This window comes from Pinus tabuliformis, chromosome 7 (assembly GCF_031772625.1).
Source record: "Pinus tabuliformis cultivar Carrire ecotype Pingquan chromosome 7, CPIR1, whole genome shotgun sequence".
NCBI lineage: Eukaryota > Viridiplantae > Streptophyta > Pinopsida > Pinales > Pinaceae > Pinus > Pinus tabuliformis.
The window spans coordinates 1096225515-1096252854 of NC_142293.1; the positions used below are offsets into that span (position 1 = coordinate 1096225515).

The 27340-nt window shown below is 37.4% G+C and overlaps 1 protein-coding gene across 4 annotated transcripts in view; it reads right to left on the reverse strand.

The window, feature by feature from the left end:
* Window positions 1-26681, reverse strand: part of LOC149251374 (Cytidine/deoxycytidylate deaminase family protein) — a 99734-nt gene extending 73053 nt beyond the window's left edge. For 2 of the 4 annotated variants that reach the window (XM_089459393.1, XM_089459391.1), the window contains exons 1-4: window positions 26660-26681; window positions 26225-26467; window positions 25892-25951; window positions 25379-25569 (exon numbers count right to left, since the gene is read on the reverse strand). In XM_089459393.1, the coding sequence (XP_089315519.1) occupies window positions 25379-25569; window positions 25892-25951; window positions 26225-26240 (267 nt within the window). In that variant the 5' untranslated portion in view covers window positions 26241-26467; window positions 26660-26681. Of the gene's footprint in view, window positions 1-25378; window positions 25570-25891; window positions 25983-26224; window positions 26468-26659 lie in introns of those variants that run through there. The other 2 variants (XM_089459392.1, XM_089459390.1) reach the window with 2 other exon arrangements.
* Window positions 26682-27340: the final 659 nt, after the last annotated feature.

Below are 27340 nucleotides of genomic sequence, written 5' to 3' on the forward strand. Positions count from 1 at the left end.
GCAGAACTTATGAGAGATGAAGATGAAGCAACAACCATGCCACCCCCACCATCCAATAGCAGTGCCAGTGCTCGAGTTCCAAGTCTTGTTCCTTCGCTGTCGCCGCCTCCATGTACATCCTCAAGTGGAGGGCATGTGCCTTCTGGTTCTAGTCGTGCGACTATGCGGGAGGAGACTCCTAGAAGACCACCACAACCTACTCAGAAATTAGACATTTCTCGTGGCGGCAAGAGCAACCTTTAGATGATATATTTACTTATCTTTTCTAGTTTCTAGTAGTTTTAATAATTGTTGACTCTTTCATATTTATTATGATATTTTTTGTAAACAATATATGACAATTTAAGTTTGAGGTTTGAAGTTGGCAATTATAACTCGTTGGTAATGAATTATGAATATGATGCTTCGTGAAAGTTGAAAGTTGTTTGATTTCATTTCATGTTAGATATTCTTTCTTGTAATGGTTACACTTAGCTTACAAGTACAACTTTGGTGATCAATTATGATAAATGTTATATATTGAATTTTGAAAGCTTGAAACTTTAAGATTGATGAAGCATGAGACTCAATATGTTGTATGTTACTAACTTGTGGACGTGGTTGATGAAGATTATAACTTCTAGATGATTGTTGTTATATGGTTCAATCTATGTTTTTTATGCTTTTTATATCTAATTCATCATTCTACATGCTTTTGTTGACATATATGCATCAAAATATAAAAATGTATATATTATATAAAAAAACGCTCTCGGAATCACTCCCAAACTCGAAGCTTCTGAAAATGTCGCTCCTACTCTCGCTCCCAAGTAACCTTGGGTTCAACAATATCTCTTCATAACTTCCTGAAATTCAATCGAAGTGTCCAAGGATTTGCATTTCCACTTTTCAAAAACTCTTCAACAGCTTCATGCTATAGATTTTATTTTCCAAACTTCAGAAAGTGATTCATCATGCCATGATTCATTATTTCGAGCTTCAGAAGCCAGCTCCCTCTTACTTTGACCATTAGAGGCTCATTATCTATCAAGAGAAGACCAAAAATCGAAGTCATACCTACGACCCCTTTTGAAGTAAAGGTTTGGATGGGCACATTTTCCTAGCTTCACCAGATGACTGTCAATGCGGACATATCAGGCTCAAGGAGCTTGCTTCATACAATGTTTTCTACAAACATAACACTTTAATATGCTCAACCTTACATAAATCAATATTATGCAATCAAATCAACTAAGTCAGCTTATCAAGGTTTAGATGTTAGATCAAAACTAATATCAAAATCATCAATATCACTGTAACAAATTCTTTGGACCAGGTGACAGGTAGAGCTCACATCCAAATATCAAGTTATGACTTCATCTATTGTCATGCCAACAAATTGTCATTTACCAAGCAATATCAAACCAAACTTCATCAAGTCATCCTCATGATCATAATATAAATCATTTTTGTCACTAGATGCAAATGCATACACCAAGGATAAGTCATGCAGGTTCCATCCATTTATTGTGAGATTACTTCATATTGAATCACAATTGTTTATACTTCAACCATTGTGCCAAGGACAATGAGGCCAATACAAAACCATTATTGAATACCAATATTAGTCACTGAAAGTTACTATGCTCACATAGCACTGTCATCAAGGCAACTCATCATATATCAAGTCAAAACCCTAATTTGTTATCATAGTGAGTTCAATCAGTCCATAACCCAAAAACATATGAAGCATCATGTTAATGTTCTAAAGCATATTTATGAACTATTAAGCATCATGTCATTTCTCATCTATATTAATCAGCCAGATCTTTTCAAACCCTTGCAACTGTTATCAAATATTGTCATACACTAGCTTCAATGATCAAATCAAAATAACATACTAATGAATATTTTGGTCACCTGCAAACACAAGTTTAGTCAATACATTCACATTCTCTATAGTAAGTCAAACATTCAAACTTCCCTACTCATGGAACTTTCTGATGTCTACTCCATATCTGAAGGACTATCATATTGTTGGTGCATTCCTGATTTTATGCATAAGGCTTTAGTTTTGTGACCTACAGGCATAACCACACCCATAGGCTTTCTTCCATGCGGTTGAGAGGCTACAACTGCACCCTCAAGCTTGATTCCATGCGATTGAGGCTTAGAGTAAGGAAAACTCTCTCTTCTTAGACCAGAACTTGCTGCAGACCAACAATATCATATATTTGTTTATTTATGTCCAGAAAACACACTTCAACAGTAAAGAATCTTCCATATATTTAATGCAAATGATAATAGGTGTAGTGATCTTATGAAGAGTCTCCCTCTTAATGAGAAACCACTTTATACTTCATCATTATCAACCTATCTATAATACTGTCATGCATTAGTAGAATTGTTAGATCATGAAATCAAATTATATCAAGTTCTAAAACATATATCCATCATGGTCATAACATGTTAACATCAGTTATTTCATCATCTCATATGAACATGACATCGAATTTTCATCAAGAGTTAGAGTCATGTGATTAGGGAAGCTGACAGGTTTATCATCATACTTCAAAGATCATAATTACTACATCACTTCTTTATTATATTATTCAATCATCAGGACAGGGCATCCGGATTTATCACATTGTTCAATTCACTAAGCTTATCAAAACAAGGTCAACAAGAAGATCTTGAGCAACAATCTTATTGTTATACTTCTATCATCATGGTTATCATGCTTGTCACAAGCATTAACAATAGTATCAAGTCACCATATCAAAATAAAATGTATCTAGCTTGCTTCATAAGATCTAGAAATTCATCATGTAAGATACTTTGCCAAGTATACCAATATATCAAAAATCAATGTTTCTAAGTAGCTTTACCATGACTTAATAGAATATAAGATATTTGTTCAATACCAAGTGCATTGTCTCATCATAAGTACCGTGAATCAAACTTTCATATGCATGAGCCATTTGTGAAGGTGACATACCTTAGGGCTTACCTTGCCATCTTATATTGCAGCTATAACCTCGAAATAAAGCACCATATATACCTTGAGTATTCAAATACCTGTGCACCTTCTTATTTTACATAGACCGTTGTAGCACTTTGTCAACTTTTCATCAAGTGCCTCTCATCCTTTTCTAGCACTAGTTCTTCTCTTCTTGCACTAGAAGCATCCAAATACTCAAATATACATGCAGGAAATATAAGTAATAATCAAATAAATAAACTCAAACAAGAATAGAATCACAAAGAGGTAACATAAATCTAAAAGGTACTTATCTTAATGAGAGGTGAGCTCTCAACCTTCAAGAGTCATGACTATCCATTGACCATATAACATTGTAGCCTTCAATATTTCAACCAATTTGACACAAGTGCTTGAACATCTTCACATTAGTCATGCTAGGGTTTCTAAATTGCATATCTCAAATCTTTGCCATAAACCAAGGTTTCTTCCAAACCCTAACCTTATAATATCCATCAAACCCTAATAACCAAATTGGCTAGAGTTTCCTTGAAACCCTAGTATTCTTTTAGGTCTCCTCCATATTTTCTTGCATCCATCAAGGATGTCTTCATAGGGGTGACCTTCAATGACTCTTCTTCAGCCTAGCTCTGATACCATGTTAATTTTTCTTAGGGCTATATTTTTCTTTGCTTTGATAATTACATTTCATTATTTCCATATTTAAATTCACCCCGTAGCATCATATCATTATTCCTATTTATATCATTATTCAACAACATATGTTACTATGTAGAAAGAACAATATCATCATCAATGCAGCGAAACATAAAGGAATAATAGAAGAAAAACATTTACACATAAAGACACCAGGATTGGTCGGAAACTAGGGCAAAACCCACTAAGGGAAAACCCTTTCAAATTATTCTTCTGATTATATTGTCATTGAATGATTCAACAAAAGAGAGTACAATGATCCATATCTTCATCCATACAACTATCCAACAAAATCCATAAGATGAACCAACCATGCTAATAATCCAAAAACCCTGATTCAAGAACCTATAGTCAATTGTCACTGTCAATAGTCAACTACCAAACTATGTTGTGAACAGGCGAAAACTTTGGTCAACTAAAGAATTCAGCCTTTAGGTTCTAGTCGCAGGGAAGATGTGTTATGCATGCGGCTGAAATGCTTCGGTCAAAATTTCTCCATGACTTACCTGCGGCTTTAGTCAAAATTTCTCCATGACATGCTTGCAACAGAGACCCAAAACCCTAAAAACAGAGATGGGAGCTTGGGACCCTGCAATTTCAGACCTGTGCCAACCAATCTCAGCAAACTTGCCTCAGACCTGTGCAAGTTTAACCAAAGAAGAGAATAGAAGAATGTCTCATGATCATGTCCAAATGAGGTTGAGGTCACTTGTATTTATAGCCTTCCAAGGGTGTCCAATTTGCTTTAGGGTCGACTTGATCAAATATGCACATGTGGCATTTAATTCAAAAAATACACTTTCCCTTGTCCAAATTGAGCACTTCAATAGTCAAAATTGGTTTTCTCGAAAAGACGAATCGCATCCCATGGTTGGAATTTTTCACTGAGCTACCAAATTAACATATCCAACCCTCAAGAGCACTCGGCCTTCAATAAAATATTACACCAATCACAAGAGAACCCACGGCTAGAGGAGGAAAGCCTCCAATCCAAACCCTTTCGGCCAACCCAGAAAATTAATGACAATTTTTATTTAAATGTATTAAAAAATTTATGATGATTCTCTTAAGATCAAGGCTCAATTTTTCTTCAAAAAAATTTGGCTCCTTCAGTACTATCAAACCCTTGCTTCAGTCAAGGAAACGAGTCCTCGGCCTAAAGGAAATAAGCCCAAAAATGTATGTCACTTCCCTAAAAAATTGACAAGTAATTCAAACCTTTTTTAATCAATTTTTATGCCACAAATCTATGAATAAACCCTCTTCAAAATTCGTTGAGACACCTGCAAAAGACAAGGGTTAACATAAAAATGAAATAAAAATAAAAAATTAAAGGCCTTAAAGGCTTTCGGCCTAGAGTAAAAAGGTCTATGATACCTGCGACCTACAAGAAAGAGGCTTTAAAAAATTTATGAGCCACAAAAAATGATACCCAACCCCTTCTTGATGCCAAGAATAACCCTTCAAGGCTAGCAGCTAGCCAAACAATGAGATCTAAAGCAAATAGATAGGCAAAACCCCAAGCGAACCCCTTAAAAATTTGCAAAAAAATGTATAGATGCAAAGTCCCTTGAAAAAATCGGTCTTAAGGAAAAAGAAGCCCTCAAAAACCTTGCGGCCTTCCAGAAAAGGCTAGCCGACCCTTAAAAATAAATCATTGACCTCCAAAGCCCTAGTTGTCTAGGCTAAGATGTTAATCCTAGCTTCTCGAATTATTATTCTTCAAAATCTTGATGGGATCAAGCCTGCAAAAAATATATAAAAATAGATCCAAGCCCAAATCGATGCCTTCCTTCAGATCTGCAATAGAAACCCAAGAAAAACCCAACAAGTATATACAAATAGATGTGAATATATACACAAGATCTATTCACAAATTTAATAATATAAGCTCTTTAAGTAGCAGATCTATTCATCAAAGCTCTAAAATAACATTGAAAAGATTTTGAAAATATTATAAATTTAGATCTAAAGCAAATGGTAAGCAAAACCCCTTCTCTTATTCGAATGATAAGTCTTCAAGTGACCCACTATGGGTTCTTCAGCTTCTATGCTTGAATAGTTGGTTAATTCAACCGAGAATGTCCCCAAGTATCCAAGATCTGATCAACAAAAATATTTCTACACACTTGAAAGATAATTGTTAGATCCACAGAGATTTGGATAGCACAGTGATAGAGGAGTCTAACGGTTTAAACGAAAACCAATAGATCTGCTCCACCTAGTGTGTTTCTCAAAATCTAAACAATGATGCAAGGTAACTATACACCAATTAATCTTCAAGAGCTAATGGAAATAACAATATGAAGCACTAGTAGAACATTAAATATAAGAGATCAGAGAGATTATACCATATCACTAAAGAATAACACCATAATTTTGCCCCAAAGACTTCTATTATATTGCTCAGAAAAATATTACAATGATAGCAAAGCTTCACTGACCAAGAGCTCAAGATTACATGATCATACAATGAGGAGCTTAGAGCCTCCTTATATAGAAAAATGAGAGCATGAGAGTCTCCAGGTGGAAAAAAGGCTATTTGGACTTCATCCACGGCTTGATCCTTGTCAAAAAATTTCGAATCCTTGATTATTATTGTACAGATCTCCAGAAAAAATCGGCTTCCTTGATGGATGTGTTGGATGGACCAATATTTGACTTCTGGGTGGTTTTGGACCACTATAAATTTTTCAAAAATAATTTTCTTGAAATTCCCTCATTCAAAATAACCACCTAGACAAAAAAAAATTGATTTCCTTGAGAAAATATTTTCCTTTTGGCCCAACGAATTTTTTGTCGGTCTTTTCTGCCTTGGAAATTAGACTTTTCTCATCTTTCAATTTGATCCCATTTTTGGAAAGTTCACGTTCCCTTTTTTATTATTTTCCACTTGGCGAAAATTTTATTTTCTTTCATTTTACTTTCAGACTAATTTCTGGCTAATTATTTTGCCATTTTTTCATCAATAAATAAATAAAATGACTTTAGAGGGGATTAAACATATTTTTCCACCCTCAAAGTGTGTCTAAATAGAAAGTTTAGGAGTTGAGGTGTAAAATTAAATACACATACCCCCTAGAACTCCTATAGACAACACTTTTACATCTTTATATCAGATATTACATAGAAGGGGAATTTTGACAATAAAAACATGACCTCTAGACTCAACCAAATTCTGCGACACTTTATAGATGATCTAGTATGACAAATTACATGGACTCAATACACTATGACTCACCTAAGACCTTACCATCGAGGCCCACTCTAGTTTTGGGGCATAGCTTGGGAGAAAAACTCTACCAATTATAAATGTTTAAAAACATAGACAATTGTGGAGGAAAAAAACTACATCGAGTGAAACTCTTTGGTAAAAATCATACGCTTACCAGATGTTTTACATGGCTTTATAAACATACTAGAATCATTTCTACATCAAGGCCCATAAGTTAGCAGAATTTGGAATATAATACAAAGACCAAATGATGTAAGATGATGATGAAATCCGAGAAAAAAAAATTTAAAATTAAAAATAAATAAATAAATAAAATAAAAATAAAAATTGACTTGTCTGCATTGTACTCTGCTTAACGAGTAGTTGACACATGAGTGGTCAACAACACCCACAACCCCTCACATCTTGAAGCCCATGAAGAAATCTATAAATAGAGAGGAGTAGAGATCAAATCATCATCATCATTTGTGGATCAAATCATCTATCTTATTGAGTTGTAGCTCTGAGGTTTTAAGACCCCCTTCTCTTCTGTCAATTTGAAGCAAGTTGAAGTCCTCTGAATTTAAAGTTTGGGCAAACCTATGTAAAGTAGGTCGCAAGCCCTAAATTGGATGATTTCATGAGGTCATGTGAGTTTCAGAAGCCTAAGGTTATGCAAATTACAATGTCTAAGGTGATATAAGTTACAATGGTCTGAAGTGGTGTGAATTACAGTGATCAAAGATCCATATGAGTGTCCTCAAGCAATGCGAGGGTTTAAATTCCGAGAGAAGGTCCAACTTATAAGTGTCACGGCTCCTGTGGACATAGTCACACTCTGTGATAGTCGAATGCCTGAACCCGCTTGAGACCAAAAGCTCCTACAATGATTCAAATGAGCCTAGTGTCTTGAAGCAAACTATTATGTAGCCAGTCGAGCCTATGGCAGTGGATTCATGATTCCAGTAGCGGATGTGAGCTTTATAACATATAATGCTCTTGTAACAAGAAGACAAACTTCTACATGGTCGTTGGAGTAGACTGAGATTGGAAAATCAGTGCAGACCTGAGTCAAAGACAAGAATTTTATTTGAGTAGGCAGAGACGTGTATAGGGCTTCGTTGTTAGGAAGGAGAAGAATCTCTAGCTAAAGTATTAAACGTAGATTACGTTGTAACTTTATTGTATGGATCTGTGGACAACACATTTGCACTGTTGGGTTTATTGTTTGTTGATTGGAGAAATCAAATTCATTAAATGCTACTTTGATTTCTTCAGTCTATTGCCTCATTGAATAAGTTGGTACTGTTAACTAAAGAAGATATCCATTGTATTGAATTAATTGTGTATTGGGAAAAAAGTTTTGGTTGAAACCATATGAAACCCTAGTGAAAATTACCCTAGAACTCTAGAGTGGCATCAGAGTGCAAGCATCCTGCCAGCTTGTGAGTTCATGAGCCTTGTATGCTTCTAGCAGACGCCAGCAACATCACAGTAAGAAAGAAGAGGAACACACATTGTTCAACCATGGAGAAAGAGAAGGGCAAGGAGAACAAGATCCTGACATCTTGTTAAATGCAATACTCCAAGCGCAGCAACAAATGACAAGCATATTACTGCAAGGACAACAGTGGATCCATGGGCAGCAAGATATAGCTCAAGTATTAGCTCAAGGACAACAACAATTCAATTAGCTAATAGCTCAACTCCTAGGTAATTTAAATGCTGCAGGCAACAACAGGACCATCACTGAAGGTAGCAGTAACCATAACGCTATCCCTCCTATCCACACTAACACGAAGGCAACCAACAACAGAAATTCCAAGTTGTTACTTCCTCAATTTATAAATAATCAAGCAATGACATTTCTAGAAGCAGCAGAGCCAATTAGACTCTTTGAGGACTATTTTCGGGAGTATGCAGCACTGGAAGAGAACACTCGAGCAGCCCTAACCTTCCAAGAATATAGCAATATCAGGTTCCAGAATAAAACCAGGGAACAATGGAATTTTGATCTAATATGCAAGGTAAGTAAACTTTCTCTCCCCTTATTTGATGGATCATACAAATGTTCAGCAAGGGCTTAGGTGCAAAAATTGGACACCTATTTCAAACTAACCCTATGTTAGAAAAGGACACCATTCAATTTGCAGCACTACACCTAGAAGGAGACGCACATGATTAGTGGTATCATGGACTGGTCACTTTGGGGCATGCAAACATCACTTCTTGTGTAGACTTTACACAAAGGCTGATAGACAGATTTGATCAAAAGAACCTAGACATACACTTTAGAGAACTGGAGCAACTCAAACAAACTGGATCGCACGAAGAATTTACTGTAGAATTTGAATGAATTGCAATCATGGTGACAGACATATAGAAAGAACGCTTAGTCATGCTTTTTACAAAGGCACTAGCGAAACCCCTACAAGGTTGAGTCAAGGTGTTCAATCCGGAAACCCTTCAAGATGCCATCAAGAAGACTCAACACATGGGAAATGTGGCAACTAAATCTAAGGCTCCATCCAAGCCTCTCATCCCTCAAAAAGATAAGGAGAAGAAACCCTTTCAAAGAGATTGGCCCAAAAGAGATAGGTTGGATGAGGAAACCTAAACCGAACTAAGGCGGAAGAAGCTATGCTTCAATTGCAAGGAACCACGAGAACCAAGACATCATTGGTTAAGGAAGGGGAAGGTTCATTACATCGAAGTGGTCTTTGACGATGAGGACAAAAGAGAAGAACCCACCTCAAATGATAAAGAACTCCCTCCTAATGTCGAGCCTAGCACTCTTAAGGAAGAACCACCACAAGAGAAAGCTAAAAAAGTGGAAAAGCCCAACGAGGAAAAGAAGACCCAACCACAGGTTAAGATTGCTACTCTATCAGGAACCCCTAGATACTACACCTTCAGTATCAGGGGAGTCGTCAAATTACAATGCATCACAGCATTGATTGATGGGGGAGCTACACACAACTTCATTGATGCAACATTAGTGGCAAACCAAGGACTTCCCACAGAAGAGTTCGAAGTCCTTAATGTGATAGTTGCAGATGGGTATAGCTCAGATTGTACACGAGTGAATACAGGTTTGAGAGTTACACTCAGTAATTATACTTTCACTAGTGATTTCTATGTAATAGATCTTGCAGATATCAATATGGTATTATGGGTTCAATGGTTGTATTCGTTGGGAAAGCACACTGTGGACTACCAAGCATTGAAGATGGAATTTAAAGCCCCTAATGGCAGTGAAGTAATCTTGAGAGGCATTGTTACAATTCATTTTGTCACCATTAGGCAAATGACCGCCAATCTGAATCTCTCGCTATCCGATGAAGTGTTCCAAGCATTCCCCTGCAATGTTAGAAGCAAAACAATCCCAAAGACAACAAGAATCTTGGATTACATTGCTCAAAAACCTACTTTTAAGCACTTGCGCAGTTTCCTAGCCAGAATCTGTGCAACCGCAGTTTTTACCATTGTGGACTACGTAAATCTACGCTTTGTCTTCCACTATGAACTGCGCAAATCTCTTAATATAAGTAAAAATAAAAAGTGATTTCTAGAAGCCTTGTTGGAGGAATATTTCCCAACTGAAAGCCTTGAGCTTCTACATACTTGGGCCTCATCCCTTTGTTCATGGAGCAAACTTCCTCCCTTTGTGGAACCCTAATCCCTCCTTTTGAGGATCTCATCCCTTGAGAAGAGGATCTCAAACCTCCTCCTCTTGGCCTATAAATTCAACACAGACCAGAGGGCTAGGGAGGACTTCTAAATGTAAACTTATGTTGTTGGAATAGGGCTGGAAAGCTTGTCACCTAAAGGGAGGATTGGAGACCATTGGGAGGAGGCTTACATCATCAAGGCAAGGTTGTATTGCTTCTTGTTCAAAGATTAATACAAGCAACTGTTTCTTTCCTAATTGCACTTGTTTTAATGCTTTTTGCAAAGTTCCTTGATCTTTTGCATGATTTATAACTGAATATTGGTTTAATCCTATGATATGTGCTATATTGCAACTTTCATTTGCTTTGTGTTTCATCTTTATCTACATTATGCTTTTATGCCTTGTTTGTTTCTGTTTATGCAAATCTTCCTTTGAAGCAACGAGGAAAGGCTTTTGAAAGCATCGGAAGGACTTCCACAGGCATTTTGTAGAAAGGTAAGAGGCTCTTGCATATCTCATACTTTATGCTTCAGTTATGAATTAAGGAAAGGTAGCAGTCACTTGTTTTGTTTGTTACTAGATCTCTTTAGAGTCTAAGGAGATCGCTCTTTTCCGCAAACAAGAGCGATTTGTCCACCATAACAAATTGGTGAGCAAATTTGTGCACTTAGCCTTCAACAACAGTAAGGCTGCGCACTGAATTCAATTGGTTTCCTGCACAAATCTTTGAAATTTTTGAAAAATCATGTTTTTCATTTGCAGAGTCTAGGAATTTTTTATTACTCTGCTTTGTTGGATTTATTTACATTCTTGGAAAGTTTATTTTAACTCGATTGGGTGTTGTGAATTGTCTTCTTGAGAAATTCTTATCTTTACAAATTAGGGTAAGAGGCTTCATCTGATGATCTGTTGATTTATCAAAGGATTAGAAATTGTTGAGTTTGTGTTTTCCTGTCTTTCTTCTTTCAAACGATCAGATTTAGTATTTGTTTTACCTATTTGTGAAGAATCATTTAGTTAATGAAAAATAGTGTTTTTCAACTTTAAGTATTTTTCGCTCTAAAAAGTGCTTCTTTAGTTGAATTTGAAATGAAAAGCTATTATTCTTTCAGTGGTGAAGTATCTCAGAATTATACTTTAGATAGTATCATAGTCATAGCATTCATTTGAAAGATTCATCTTAAGGTTTTGTTGGTTTACTTTTTGCATTTTGAAAGAATTTTTGGGTGTTGTATGTTAAGAGAAATTTTTTATGATCTTTGAGTTTTTGGGTGAATTGAAATTCAAAAGTTACATTTTTGTATTTGGGTCAATCTGAAAGTGAAAATTTTACATTTATTGGAAATGAATATGGTGAAATTAGAAGTTTGCCATTATGTTTGAACATCGAAAAGACTCTCTCTTTACCGTAGTTAGAAATTCATTAAAGCAAAAGATTCATTTCTGCATATTTGTTGCACTTTCCCTTTAGTCATGGTGAGCAAATTTGCGCACTTAGCCTTCAACAACAACAGTACGGTTGTGCACTGAATTCAACTGGTTTCCTGCACAAATCTTTGAAATTTTTGAAAAAACAGGTTTTTCATTTGCCGAGTCTAGGAACTTTTGATTACTCTGCTTTGTTGGATTTATTTACATTCTTGGAAAGTCTATTTTAATTCGATTAGGTGTTGTGAATTGTCTTCTTGAGAAATTCTTATCTTTACAAATTAGGGTTAGAGGCTTCATCTGATGATTTGTTGATTTATCAAAGGATTAGAAATTGTTGAGTTTGTGTTTCCCTGTCTTTCTTCTTTCAAACGATCAGATTTAGTGTTTGTTTCACCTATTTGTGAAGAATCATTTAGTTAATGAAAAATAGTGTTTTTCAACTTTAAGTATTTTTCGCTCATAAAAGTGCTTCTTTCGTGGAATTTGAAATGAAAAGCTATTATTCTTTCAATGGTGAAGTATCTCAGAATTATACTTTAGATAGTATCATAGTCATAGCATTCATTTGAAAGATTCATCTTAAGGTTTTGTTGATTTACATTTTGCATTTTGAAAGAATTTTTGGGTGTTGTACATTAAGAGAAATTTTTTATGATCTTTGAGTTTTTGGGTGAATTGAAATTCAAAAGTTAAATTTTTGTATTTGGGTCAATTTGAAAGTGAAATTTTGCATTTTTTGGAAATGAATATGGTGAAATTAGAAGTTTTGCATTATGTTTGAACATCAAAAAGACTCTCTCTTTACCATAGTTAGAAATTCATTGAAGCAAAAGATTCATTTCTGCATATTTGTTGCATTAGGTTTGGAAGAGAAAACGGATATCGTTTACACCAGATCTATTAAATTGACTTTAATCAAACAGGCACTATAAAATCAATCAAATTTGTAATCAACCAAACATAGTGGTTCTAGGTTAAAAGATGTGTTTCGACGTCTATAAAATAGCAATTGTCGTTTCTTGTGTGAGCCACATTTTGCGGGTAGTCGGTATTCCACGTACATAAGTATATAGGAATGTTCTCCACGTGCCTTCGGGTATATTGGACAGCATTCCAAGTATGAAAAGTATATGGGGATGCTTCCTATCGTACAGGCTCGCATTAGACAACGCTAACACAGATTGCACCTCCACGTACCTTGAGTATATTTTGGAGGCCCCCTTCTAGGTTGCATACCATCCATAAGTAACTGAGTCAGCCACTTTGTCATCTGTGATACACCGAACACAACATTCGGGGAGATTGCCTGCCCGTACATAAATCCTTGGTTTACCAAGGTTGTATATTGTAGTTCACAGTGGCTTAGTAATCCTTGATACCTAGTTACCCATTTTTTTAATTTTGTTATTTATTTGATTGAATAAAATTGGAATACACCTTTAATAAAATTCATCGTGGTCGATTTACCAAGACATTCGCGTAGAATGCAAGGTCTACCCCCTAAATATACACCTCGTCAATTGGAGAAGATTAAAGTAGAAAGGTCGAAATCAACAAGATCTGGAATATCAGATCAACCTGAGACATCTGGAATTGTAGAATCGGAAACAGTAGAAACTGAAGTGATTCAACCACATGAAAGAGAATTAGGCGTGGTTCAATCTGGACCTGAAGTTACTGAGATTATTCAAGAAGAATCCAATACCAGAGAAATTTCAGACACATAATTAACTGAACCAAACGTTGAAGAACCTGAATCTGACATTTCTGAGCCCGAATCACCTTCAGCTGCTATAGCCCCTACTCCTACACCGACTTCACCTCGAAGAAGAACTATAATTATAATTGGTTTGCCTCCTGGTTTTATAAGTATTGAAGATATTACTGAAGAAGAGGAGGAAGAATCACCGCATACCCCTTTTACTGTTGGTGATCCACTAGCTTTTCCAAGAGTTCCTTTTGATCCTTTTCAACCAGATCCTTGGTATTTTACCCCCTTGAACTATTTAGGTCAAGGTATTCCTCGTTTACGAACTCCTTTCTATTTTTCACCTAGACAAAACATGTCAGAAATTCCTCCAGTGGGCCAACCTACTGAAACTTTTATGTATACAAGCTCTCCAGAGTCTTTACTATATGGTGGGCCTTCAGTTTCCACTGGGTACCAGTCACTTTCTGGGACTTTTTCGGGAGCCTCTCCTTCTCCTCAAGTTTCTACTTGGCCATCTGGTTTATCTACCTCTATTGCTCAGAGCATGACCTCTATGTCTAAAATACCTTTGGCATCAGACCAATACATTAATATGATATCTGGTAACACAGGTAATCCTCAAGTAACCCCAACTGGCATTTATTATCCACCTGGGGGGCAACCATCTTATCCTCCACCTGGAGGACAACCCATTGTCGGAACATATCCTACGATTACAGGAAAACCTCTTGCTGGAAATTATACAAATTTTGGTCAGGTACCTCAGGTCAGTCCAAGTCAACCTGTTGTATCTCAACCCTTGATTGGTGCTCCTTATCTAGGAATGAATACTATTTGGAACCCCTCTTATGTTCAACAACCTGTTCAAGCCGCTTTGCAAGTGCATGTTTATCAACCTATTCAGCCTATTGGACAACCTATTCCATAAATACTTGTTCAAGGTATTCCACAAATACCCGTTCATCAACTTGTCTAAGAAATTCCACAAGCACCTGTCCAACAGCCTGTCTAGGGAATTCTGCAAACACTTGTCCAACACCCTATCCAAGGAATTCCTCAAATACCCATTCCACAACCTATTCAAGGAACTCCACAAGTGTCTGTTTAGCAGCCTGTCTAGAGTAGTTCTCAAACATCTGTTCAGCCTACTATGCAAACAATTGTTCAACAACCGGTTCCAAGTACACCTCAAACACCTGTCCAATCTATGCCACAAATGACCATCCAAGTTATGCATCAAATACCGGTTCAACAACCTACACAGACTATCCCTCAGGCATCTGCTTATCAAACTAGTCCTAATTTCCAGTCTACAACACAGATTCCTATCACATAATCTAGTATAGGAGTGATTCAAACATCATATCAAGGTCAATCTTTACAAAGTCAACCTTTGCAGGGGAAATTCTACTTGGGTCAAATGGTACAGGGTCAAACGTATCATAATCAACCTTTTCAAAGTCAACCATACCCTAGTCATACTTTTCAAATCCCATCTCAACCGCAACTTGGTATGTCTTACCCTGGTTACCTTGGAATACCACCGCTCAAGCCATTCCAGGTTATCCTGAATATCCTCCTCCAAGGGTTGGACTTAATCCTCAAGGTTATCAGTATCCACAACAAGACATTAACCGACAATTACCTTTTATAGCAACCCTAGATTTACCAGATTTGTCCCGGCTTACAAATGATCCCATTTATTATTATCCATTTTGGTTGGCCATTCCTACTAAACTGCCAAGTGATATACCGAAATTTGAAGGTAAATTAGGAGAGGATCCATCAAATCACGTCATGACATATCATCTATGGTGTGCTTCGAATTCATTGATTGATGATTCTATCAGATTACGCCTTTTCCAACAAACTTTAACAGGTTCAGCAACAAAATGGTACATTGAGTTACCACGTGCCTCTTTCCACAATTTCAATTCCTTAGCAACAACGTTTTTAACGCATTTTTAGTTACCCATTTGATATGACACTAGTACCGAACTTTTGACTTCATTAAAACAATCTACATCTACCTACATTTCAGATCATATACATGAATGGAGGCATAGACGTTGTTTAGTCAAAGTTTATATTCCAGACCAAATATTAGCTGAATGGTTTACTAAATCTTTACTTCTGGATATTACAGAAGATGTTGCTAAAGGAGGTGTTGTAACAAAAGAGCAGGTGATTGCTCGTGCCCAATACCTAGACCTTGTCTATTCACAATCTGACACTTTGTACAAAAAGATCCTATTGTAGCGGCTACAACCACCCTCCAAAATGCCTTAGCTTCGTTTTGGAGCCTCCCTTCCAACCTTCACAAGCTTCAGTGTCTTTCCTGCACAAAGGCAGTTTGTCGATCACAGCTTGATCCATTCCCCTCACAAGTTGTTGACCCGAACTTGGTCCAGCTGCAGGTTGAGCAGCTTCCCCTTGAAAATTGCACATTTCTGGAGGGCAACCAGCCTTCCCTCCATAAAAAGTGCAATCCTCTCTGGCAGCCTGCTAGGCTCCAAGATTGCGCAATCTTGCCTGCCAACACTCCCAGCAGGATTTGCACAAATTTCCCCAACAAAGTTGCTCAACCCAGAATTTGGGCAAATCTGGGTAGCAATCAGCTGCTCTACCCAGAAATTGCGCAAATCTCTTGGGCAGTCAGCGCAGCTCCCAACCAGAAATGCGCATTTCCTTCAAGACAGGCTGCAAGCAAAAAAAATAGCCGATGATATTATTTACTATAAAGACAGGATATACTTGGTTCCTGAATCCACACTCAAGGAGAAGATTTTGAAGGTTATGCATGACATTCCATCAACTGGACACCAAGGGTTCTTCAAAACCTACTGACATATTAGGGAACGGTTTTCATGGAAAGGTCTCAAGGAAGATGTGATGAAATATGTCAAGGAATGCATGACATGGCAACAAAATAAGGTCGAGCATACACATCCTGTCGGTCTTCTCCAACCTCTACCAATTCCAAAACAAAGATTGTATCTATACCGTAGTGCACAGATTGACGAAATTTGGGCACTGCTTTGCGATCTCGGTTGATTATTCGGCCAAACAACTAATAAAACTCTTCTTCAAAGAAGTCTTCGGACTCCATGGACTACATAAAAATGTAGTCAGCGATCGGGACAACAGGTTCATGGGTGCATTCTAGCAAGAGCTCATAGACGAAAAGGGGCGACTAGAATTGATTCCAGATACAATCACGGTTGTACAAGAAAATAAGCTAAGAGAGCGAGTAATTCCATAATATCTTATTAGATGGAAGGATCTAACAGAAGAGGACGCCACATGGGAAGGAGAATGAATTTTACAACATCTAAATCTGCAATTTGCTTGAGGGAAAGCAATTAAGGGTAGGGGGGACTGTAATGTCCTCTTCAAATTAAAGGTTCATGAGGGACGAAATAACCTATCCGACCCCGTAGGCTACAGTCTTGACAAAGGGGTAGAAACCCAATTTTTCCCAATTTGGGGCAAAAAAACCCAAAACTAGTGGTTGTACCCGCAACCCCTCACATCTTGAAGCATGTGAAGAAATCTATAAATAGCGAGTTGATATCAAATCATCATCATCATTTGTGGATCAAATCATCTGTCTTATTGAGTTGTAGCTCTGAGGGTTTAAGACCCCTTCTCTTCTGTCAATTTTCGGTGGTGAAAGATTCCACCCTAGTTGACTCCATTTTATATTTTCTTGTTCATCCTATAAAGGCATAGGGTTTATTTCCATTATAAAGCAGCGAAGTCTTTTGAAGTAGGTCGAAGTCCTTCTCGGAATTTAAAGTTTGGGCAAACCTTTACGAAGCAGGTCGCAAGCCCTAAGTTGGACGAATTCTTGAGGTCATACCAATTTCAAAAGCCTGAGGTTAAGTGAATTACAGTGTCTAAGGTGATATAAGTTACAGTGGTTTGAAGTGGTACGAATTATAGTGATCAGAGATCCATACGAGTGTCCTCAGGCAAGGTGAGGGTTTAAATTCCCAACGAAGGTCAAACTCAGAGGTGTTAAGGCTTTTGTGGACATAGCCACACTCTATGACAATCGAACGCCTAAACCCACTTGAGACAAGAAGCTCCTGCAATAATTCAGATGAGCCTAGGGTCTTGAAGCAAATTATTCCATAGCTAGTCAAGCCTATAGCAATAGATTCATGATTCTTGTAGCAAACATGAGCTCTATAACATATACGGCTTCTGTAACAAGAAGACAAATTTTTGCGTGGTCGTTGGACTACACTGAGATTGGAAAATGAAAATCAGTGTGGACCAGAGTCAAACTCAGGTATTTTATTTAAGTAGATAGAGACACATATAGGGCTTAGCTGTTAGGAAGGACAAGAATCTCTCGCTAAAGCATTAAACGTAAATTATGTTGTAACTTTGTTGTATGGATCTGTGGACAATTTGTTGATTGGAGAAATCAAATTATTAGATGCTAGTTTGCTTTGTTTAGTCTACTGCCTCATTGAATAAGTTGGTATTGTTCATTGAAGAAGACATCCCTTGGATTGAATTAATTGTGTATTGGGAAAAGAGTTTTTGTTGAAACCCTACTGAAAATTACCCTAGAACTCTACACTATCTAGAACTACTATCTCCATCAACTCCCTCACACCAAGGACTTGTCCTCACTTGTTTGCTCATATCTTGGTTCCCATTTGGATTTCTTTTGGTTCTTCCTAATCCCCATGCAAGTGAATATTACTAGCACCACAATCATAGGGAAAGTGTGGAGAAATTGGGAGGTTTTCATCTTAATATTAGATTTCTCTTTTCATGATAATTGGTTGTGAATTAGTTGGCTTCGTATTAATCTTTTAGTCTGTTTCTTTTCATCAAACGATTATCATACAATAAACATGAAGATCATAGAAACAAGAAGAACACAAGATATAGGCTCCAAGCCAACCAAGATAATTGGTTGTGAATTAGTGTAGAAAATTCTCTTGTTATAGAATCAGATAAAATGAGATATCAATGAGCTCCAAATTTCTTCTATTTACACTTTTCCATAGGGGTGAGAACAGTCATGTCCCTTGGGGCAGAGCCTACATGACAGGGAACGCCGACTTGACTGCTAGAGGGAATTTTTCCCAAAATACATAATTCAAAATTATTTTTCCTTTTTCTTTGCAACAGATCCAAATAGGAATTTGACTCTTTGACTCAAGAAAACCTAGAAGCATGAAGAACATGCTTGACCTAGAAAAATAATTTGAACTGAGCATGAAACCATGCTTATAAAATAGTAATTCTTTTTCTTCCTATTCTTTTTCTTTTTACATAAAATAAATAATGGTACAATTATGAAGACCGAAACTAGTTACATCTTTCAACAGAAAGCACCTCACATTGAGGACCATCTTTATCTACCATTTGGCAATATTCTTCTTTTGTTGTTTGGTAGATTAATTGTTATTTGTAAATATACATTGTATTGTTTGGCGAAACCGTATTCCAAATACAACACAACCAACTCGGCAATGCCTTGGAGCATGTTGAGAGGTCATCCCTTTTTGTTGGCCCCATCCAGACAAAAACGGCCGGCTCGAAACCGACTCGGCCGAGTTGGTCCGAGCCAGGCCTAAAAAATGTGACTCGGTCAAGGATTTGGTTTGGCCGGTCGAATTAATACCGAGCCGACCGAGTTGTTAGGCCAACCGGGTTAATACCGAGCCGGCCGAGTTGTTAGGCCAGCCGGGTTAATACCTAAGTCACAGGACACGTCCTCCAGGGTCCCGTGTCCCGTATTTTACGTATTGGAGACGAAAACAGCCCTAATACGTGTCGAATATGGTTTTTATCGTGTCCTGTAAAATGGAATACGTATTCGCCGGTTTTCGTCGTGTCCTAAATTTGGAAAACACGTATTTCATTGGTAGAAAATGTTGCCTGCATAAGCTGCAATTTTTTTGAAAGAAACAAATAATTTTGGGGCAGCTTAATGAAGTCTAGGCCCTAGTATTGATATGCTATTCATGGTAATGTTAAATTCTTAAAGTAAAAGTGACATTCTCCTTAATCTTCATTTTCATCCTTTTACTTAAATTTTTAACATTACCATGAAATGACTCAGGATGTTTGAGAGTGGTTCCGGCCTCATTGGATTTCATATGGAGAAAGTAGAATTTTAGATTTCATTCAAAATGTAGCAGACTTATCAGTTTTTCAGGATTTCAGGATTGGGAGATTGTAATGTTTCCAGGTGACACCACCTGCCCGGGCTACCCCTGCCACCAGTGGAAGACGTGGTCTACCTCCTATAGCTCCTACTTCTAGTTCTTCAGCTTCTAGAGCATAGCAAACTCCACTGCCAACTCCACCAGCACCAGCATCTACATCTAGAGGGAAAGGGAAAGCTGTGGCATTTTCTCGCAAGAGGGGCAAAGGAAATCAATAGGATTAGACTTTAGTTATTTTCTTATGTGTTTGTAAGTTGTACATGAACAATGAACATTGAATATTCAAGAATCAAGACCAAGCATATCACATTCTAATTTCTAAATAGTAAATTTTGATTCTATTTATTTTTTTAAAGTGAACTATGAACTTTGAGAAGTAATTATATTTTAATTTGATTAGATAAGCTGCAACCTGCAATTTAATATGGATAAAAAACTATATTTCGGTATATATATATATATATATATATATATATATATATATATATATATTTATATATATATATTTATATATATATATATATATATAGATATATATATATTTATTAAATATATATAAAACGTGTCCCCCGTGTCCTGTTTCCAGGTCATTGCGTTTCGTATTGAATACTCGTATTTACGTGTCCTCCGTGTCTCGTGTCCTCGTGTCATGTGACTTAGGTTAATACCGAGCCGGCCGAGTTGTTAGGCCAGCCAGGTTAATACCGAGCCGGCCGAGTTGTCTAACAACTCGGATGGCTCGGTATTAACCCTGCTGGCTCGACCAAGCCCGCTCTAACTCGGCCGAGTTAGTGACAACAGGCCATATGAAACCCAAATCAGCGATTTTAAGAAAAAACAAAAAAAAAACAAACAAACAAACAAACTTTTTTTGGGGACTCCAAACCGATTTTAATTTTGCCTATTTGGTCTTTGGGGTCCATTCCCCTCTCCTAAACCCTATTTAACCCACTCAACCCTTCTCATTCTCTCACAGCCAACTCATGCATTTGAGTGAGGGTTTGTGAGGAGTTGTTGAGTTTGTTTTTGGAGTAGCAGTGAGCAGTCTTGGGCAAGCATTGTAGCTGGATTGAGGAGCTTCTTGGGCAACCATTTGGAGCAGCATTGAGGAGTTGGTTTCTTGGAGCAAGCTTGAGGAGGCAGTTTGTGCCTGGAGGTATTTTTCTTTAAAAATCTGTTTTTGCTTATTAAATTTTATGTGCAAATCTAGAAATCCTAAAGAGTGTTTTTGTGTGAAAGAAATGAACGTTGAATCAATGTTTTTTTTAATGTTTTCATTTTCAGATTGTTTGCTTTCATTTCCAAGTCAAAAAATGGCACCTAGAGTGAAAGATGTTGCTTGGCTTGATAGTCAAATGCATTGCAAATTTTGCCATAGGAAAATTAAAGAAGGTCCTGGGAGCATTAATAGGCTAAAACAACACTTGGCGGGGATTAGAGGCCAAATTACTCCATGTACCTCACCAGAAGTTGGGGAGATTAGGAAGGATTTGTTAGCCAGCTTTGAGAAGTTTAAAGAAGATAAGGCTAGGCAAAAAGAGTTAGAGGCTGAAATTGGGAGGAAAAGGAATATACAAAAAATGTTGGCTACCAACCCCCATTTTGATTTTGAGGGTTCTTCCTCTATCCCTTGTACTGATGCATCCAACCCCTTCCGATATGTTCCTCCTTCTTTTGAGTCTATTCAAGAAAAGGGAAAGGATAAAATGAAAAAGGCTGATATGAATATCAAATGTTATTTCACTCCCTCCTCTCCATCAGATGCACATGGTCCTCAACGTAGTAGAAGTCATTTGCAGCCCACTTTAGATGACCATTGGAAGAAAGAATTGAGGGAGATTGCTTGTGATTACATAGCTAGATGGTGGTATGATGCTGATATCCCCTTCAATGCTTCCCGTTCACCATATTATGAGCCTATGTTTGATGCCATACATGCTGCTGGAAAAGGCTTCAAAGGCCCTACTATGCATGAGCTAAGGGGATATCGTTTGCAAAAAGAAATTGCCTCCATTAATGAGTATTTGAAAGATTTCAAGGACTCATGGGCAAGAACAGGATGTACCATCATGTCAGATGGATGGACTGATCAAAGAAACCGTACCATCATAAACTTTCTTATCTTCTACCCACAGGGAACCATGTTTCTAAAATCAGTTGATGCATCTGATAAGGTAAAAGATGGACAATTGTTGTTTCAGCTATTGGATGAGGTTGTTGAGGAGGTGGGGGTGGCTAATGTTGTTCAAATCATCACAAATAATGCCTCTAACTATGTTCTTGTTGGTAAACTGTTAGAGGAAAAGCACAAACCATCTTTTGGACCCCATGTGCTGCACATTGCATAGACCTCATGCTTGAGGATATTAGCAAATTAGATTGGGTCAAAAACACTGTAGATCATGCCAAAAGCATAACAAAATTTATCTACAATCATTCATGGATTTTGAGCCTGATGAGGAAACACACAGGGGGCAGGGATATTATTAGGCCTGCCATCACTAGATTTGCTACTCATTTTTTGACATTGCAATCTATGCTTTCACAACATAGAAACTTGCAAAAGATTTTTTCCAGTGAAGAATGGAATCAAAGCCAATGGTCTCACAAACTGGAAGGCAAAGAATTGAAAAAGAAAGTTAATGAAGAAATATTTTGGAGAAAGGCAACAGAGATTGTGAAGCTTGCTGAGCCACTGGTTAAGGTGTTGTGGTTGGTGGATGGGGAAAGATTGGCTATGGGCTTCATTTATGAGGCTATGGATCAAGCAAAGGAGCAAATAAAGAGGGCATACAAGGATAAAGTGGCTAAGTATGGGCCCATTTGGGCAATCATTGATGAAAGATGGAACAATCAACTCCATCGCCCTATACATGCAGCTGGGTATTTTTTGAACCCGTGGTATCATTATAAAGCTAAGGCGACAGGAGCTTTGAAAGGGGAGGTTAGAGATGGATTGATTAACTGCATTGATCGCATGATCCCATTGGATTGTGATCAGCTGGAGATACACCAACAGGCCACAACCTTCAGCAGTGCCTTAGGGACCTTTAGGAAGAAACTAGCAAAGATTGCAAGGGAAGTAGATGAGCCAGGTAAACAAAGATTTCAATTTTCAAATTCTTAATACTTATTTCGTTAAATCGTTTATAATTTGAAAGTTGGATATAATTTGTAATTTTGTTGAGCTAACTCATTACACTCCTATGTTTTTTGCAGCGCAATGGTGGGAGGCTTTTGGTAGCCATTGTCCTGAATTGCAGAGGTTTGCAATTCGTATTTTGATTCAAACTTGCGGTGCTAATAGGTGTGAGCGCAATTGGTCTCTCTTTGAGAGGATTCACACAAAGAAGAGAAACCGTTTGGATCAAAAATGGTTAAATGATCTAGTCTATGTCCAATACAACCTCCGGCTCAGACGCAACCAATTGCTGAACAAAAGCCCTGATTCAGATCCCATTGTGTTGGACGACATTGATCCAACATCAGATTGGGTAGTGGAGAGTCATCCAGCAGAGTTTGATTCTGATGAGGATCTTGATTTGGATTTACAGGTGGAGGCAACACTCGAACATAATGTTCAGTTGAATGCAAATCCTGATCCACTTGTACCAGCCTCAGGGCCAGCCCCAAGTCCTCCAATTGCAGGCGCTTCTTCTGTGGAGCCACGACAGAAGTGCATATCTCGTCTATCTCAGCTTGCAGCTGCTGCACAGCCTGCTAGTGCTACCACTTCTACAGTTGCAGTTGGAGATGATGATGAGGAGGAGCCATGGGGCCCCCTGTCTGACTCTGATGATGATCCAGAGATTGATCCACGTGATCTCGGCTCCTCCGGCAGTAGCCAGTAGTACTGGACCACTGGTCACAGTTTACTTTTGTTGTAGAGGCCATTTCTAGCCTCCTTGGTTATGTGTTTTTGTTTTGATCTCTATATCATGATCATGTATGTATTGGACAATGCACTGGGTGCCATTTTGATATAATGGATATATTCATGAGCCTACTTTGATCATATGTTGTCTTCTATCTATATTCTAATGATGTGTGTTTGGAAACATGAATGAAAATCTTTAAAATTATGTTTTTTAATAAATAAAAAAATATTTAATGTATTTTTTACAACGACGGAGTCATTGAAATCGAGCCGGCCGAGTCAATACCAAGTTGGAGTCGGAGTCGACCCTCGGTCGAGTCGGTGTCGGAGTGAGAGTTTTAAAACATTGATCCAGACTACAATGTCTTCTTGGCCTAGGTGTTTGTTGACTCCTTTTCCTCCTTTCATTTGGGCATTTCCTTGTTTCTTATTTTCTTATTTAGATTAGAATTGAGCATGAAACCCATGCTTATAAAATAATAATTCCTTTTCTTCCTATTCTTTTTCTTTTTACATAAAATAAATAATGGTACAATTTTGAAGACCGAAACTAGTTACATCTTTCAACAGAAAGCACCTCACATTGAGGACCATCTTTATCTACCATTTGGCAATATTCTTCTTTTGTTGTTTGGTAGATTAATTGTTATTTGTATATATACATTGTATTGTTTGGCGAAACCGTATTCCAAATACAACACAACCAACTCGACAATGCCTTGGAGCATGCTGAGAGGTCATCCCTCTTTGTTGGCCCCATCCAGACTACAATGTCTTCTTGGCCTGGGTGTCTGTTGACTCCTTTTCCTGCTTTCGTTTGGGTATTTCCTTGTTTCTTATTTTCATATTTAGATTTTCTTTTGTGAGTTGGATTTCTACCTTGCCGAAAACTTTGAAACCTAAGCATAGCACCCATCTGAAATCAATCAAACCCTAAGAGAAAAATAAATCCAGATTAAGAAGTAACTTACTGACTTCCCACTCATCTTCCTTCCATCAGAATACAATTGTGGAACCTAGAAAGCTAAGATGCACAGCAAAAATTCAGCAAAAACAATCAAGTATATTGTCAACACTTTTCTTGAAAAGAATCTAATCTCAAGTAATAATTTATAATTTTTTCCTGGTCCCAAAAACCAAGGCCTCTGACAACTATATGTTACAAACACAAGAATAAAGAAAAACAGTGACAATGGAAATTTACTAACATCGGTAGAAAAAGTGTGTCACATATTCCAACAAGTTCTCGGTTCATATAATGATATCTTCAATTGCCACAATCTTCTTGTTTATAATATTTGGCAAGTAAATGAAGTCCTGGATGCATATGATGATATATTCAATTGCCATCATCATATGCATTCCAAAAGCTAATTGATACAGCCAAGGGTAGTTGAATAAGGGAAAAATAAAAAATAAAAAGCACTGATATAATATGACCTTGGCAGCAGCAAGGAAAAGTGTTGGCTCTATGACGGCTGCAATAAAAAATCTAGTTGATAAAGACAAAAACTAATTGAAATAAAAATAGCTAGACATGCCGACAATCCTTGGTGAGGGAACATGAACTTCACAGAAAGAACTAATTGTATGACTAACCTCCCTTATAGCTGTAACCTCTGCATGTGCAGTGGGATCCATGTTCTTGAGAACCATGTTGTGACAACTCGCAATAACCTCATCATTACGAACCACGATCGCACCAAAAGGCCCACCATGGCCACAATTAACTGCATTGTGTGCTTCTTCAACAGCCTTGGTCAAGAATTTCATATCTCTGTCTTGAACAGCTGAGCAACAACAACGAAAAACAGGAAATTCAGGAAGCAGATACGAGACTCATTTGAAGAGCTGCTAAAAAATTTGTCCACTTGAAAAGCTGCTAAATAATTTTCCCCATCCATGCCTCGTGGCTTTTTCTATTGTGGATTAGATTTCAAATCGCAGAATTCATCTTTGAAAAACAAAAGTTTGTCTAAAAATCCGTAAAAGAACATCACTCTGCAAATTATATGCAGATTTCTGCACCGATCTTCATGATCCCAAATAGAACAAATCCATTGAAAAGTAGCATAAAATATTGTTATCAAGCATAACCTAGCAAAATCTGACCTTCATGATGACCTGTATATGCCGATGCTGCAGAAATGGTCCCATCCTTGGATTCTACAACTGCATCAGAAAACATGTGATAAATTGTCATAACAAGGTCCTCCTATTTCCTCATTTCTTGTATTGAAACACACTGTTTTCAGTTTAAAGAATGGGTATTTGCATATTATATGTGTTTGGGTTTGTACGTATATCTCGTCTAATAAGGCACTGATGGGTGTGTGCACACATGCCCATCACATAAACAAGCTCGAAAACCAGAAACGAAAAATTATGTCGGAATAAATTAACTTTCAGCTAAATAAAAAGGCAAGAACCAGAATGCTTGCTTACCATTGGCTTCTTCCATATCAATGATCCAGGTGACCAAGAAATCAAATTGAACTATAGATTCCAGACAAAATAAAAACTGGGTCGCTAGATTATCAATGCAGGAAGCCCAAAAAGCTATACTGCAACAACGCTTTAATCTTCCACATTTACCCAAATCTGCACACTCACAGACACCCAAAACAGTTTGATGCCCCCACAACTTGCTGTCGCATTCCTTATAGACGTATTAGCCGTCTTCTCTACCTACCCCAATTGGCAAAATTGCGTTCAGAAACACAGAGGATAATGCATAGTAAAAAATAGGATTGTAAACGGGTCCACCGGATCCCAGATTCAGATACGACCCACTGAAAATAAAATGGAAAAGCTCCTGAAAACAAGTGTCCCACTAATAAAACTTATATGAAATATGAGAATGGGATCAGAGAATCTTACCTCCCAAAATCAACAGAGGGACCTGAAACACGAATTGAATTGATGGTCTAATACGGACTGAGTCTGTCATGTATAAAATGTTCGCGTGGAATGAAAGCGACTCGCAAGGAGGACAGTACAAGATGAGAAGAAGATTGGAACTTTTTTCCTTCTACGATATGTCTTGTCCTGTCCTCACCTCTCAGCTGCTCCTATATAGTGGGTATGGAACCCCAACGACCATCACCGACCAAGGGTGACCACCTCTTTTTCCCTTAGTAGTAAACAACGGGTGCGCCCTACCGGAACTCAAAGGCCAGTTCAATCTGTTTTATGGTGTCTTGGTACCCGGTTTGTACTCGGTTTTCAAATTTAATAAAATCACAACGTGTAGAAGTTGAATTTCCTTATTTTTTAACTATTGATTTACAAATGTGGGATTAAAAAATAAAAAGTTTTAATTTTATTTATAAAGTGAATAAAATTATTTTTTATATATAACATTTAAGTCTTTATTTAAAAAAGATCAGCCTAGATTTAGGTGAAAATATAGTTCATTGGGTTAGATCATATATAGCATATAGCATTTAACCACACAGTTTTGCAAATAGCCAACCAAAAAAGAGATGCAGAAACAACAGCGTTGACAAATAAAAATAGCATTTAACCACAAGGGAGCCTATAAATACACTAGAAAAAAAT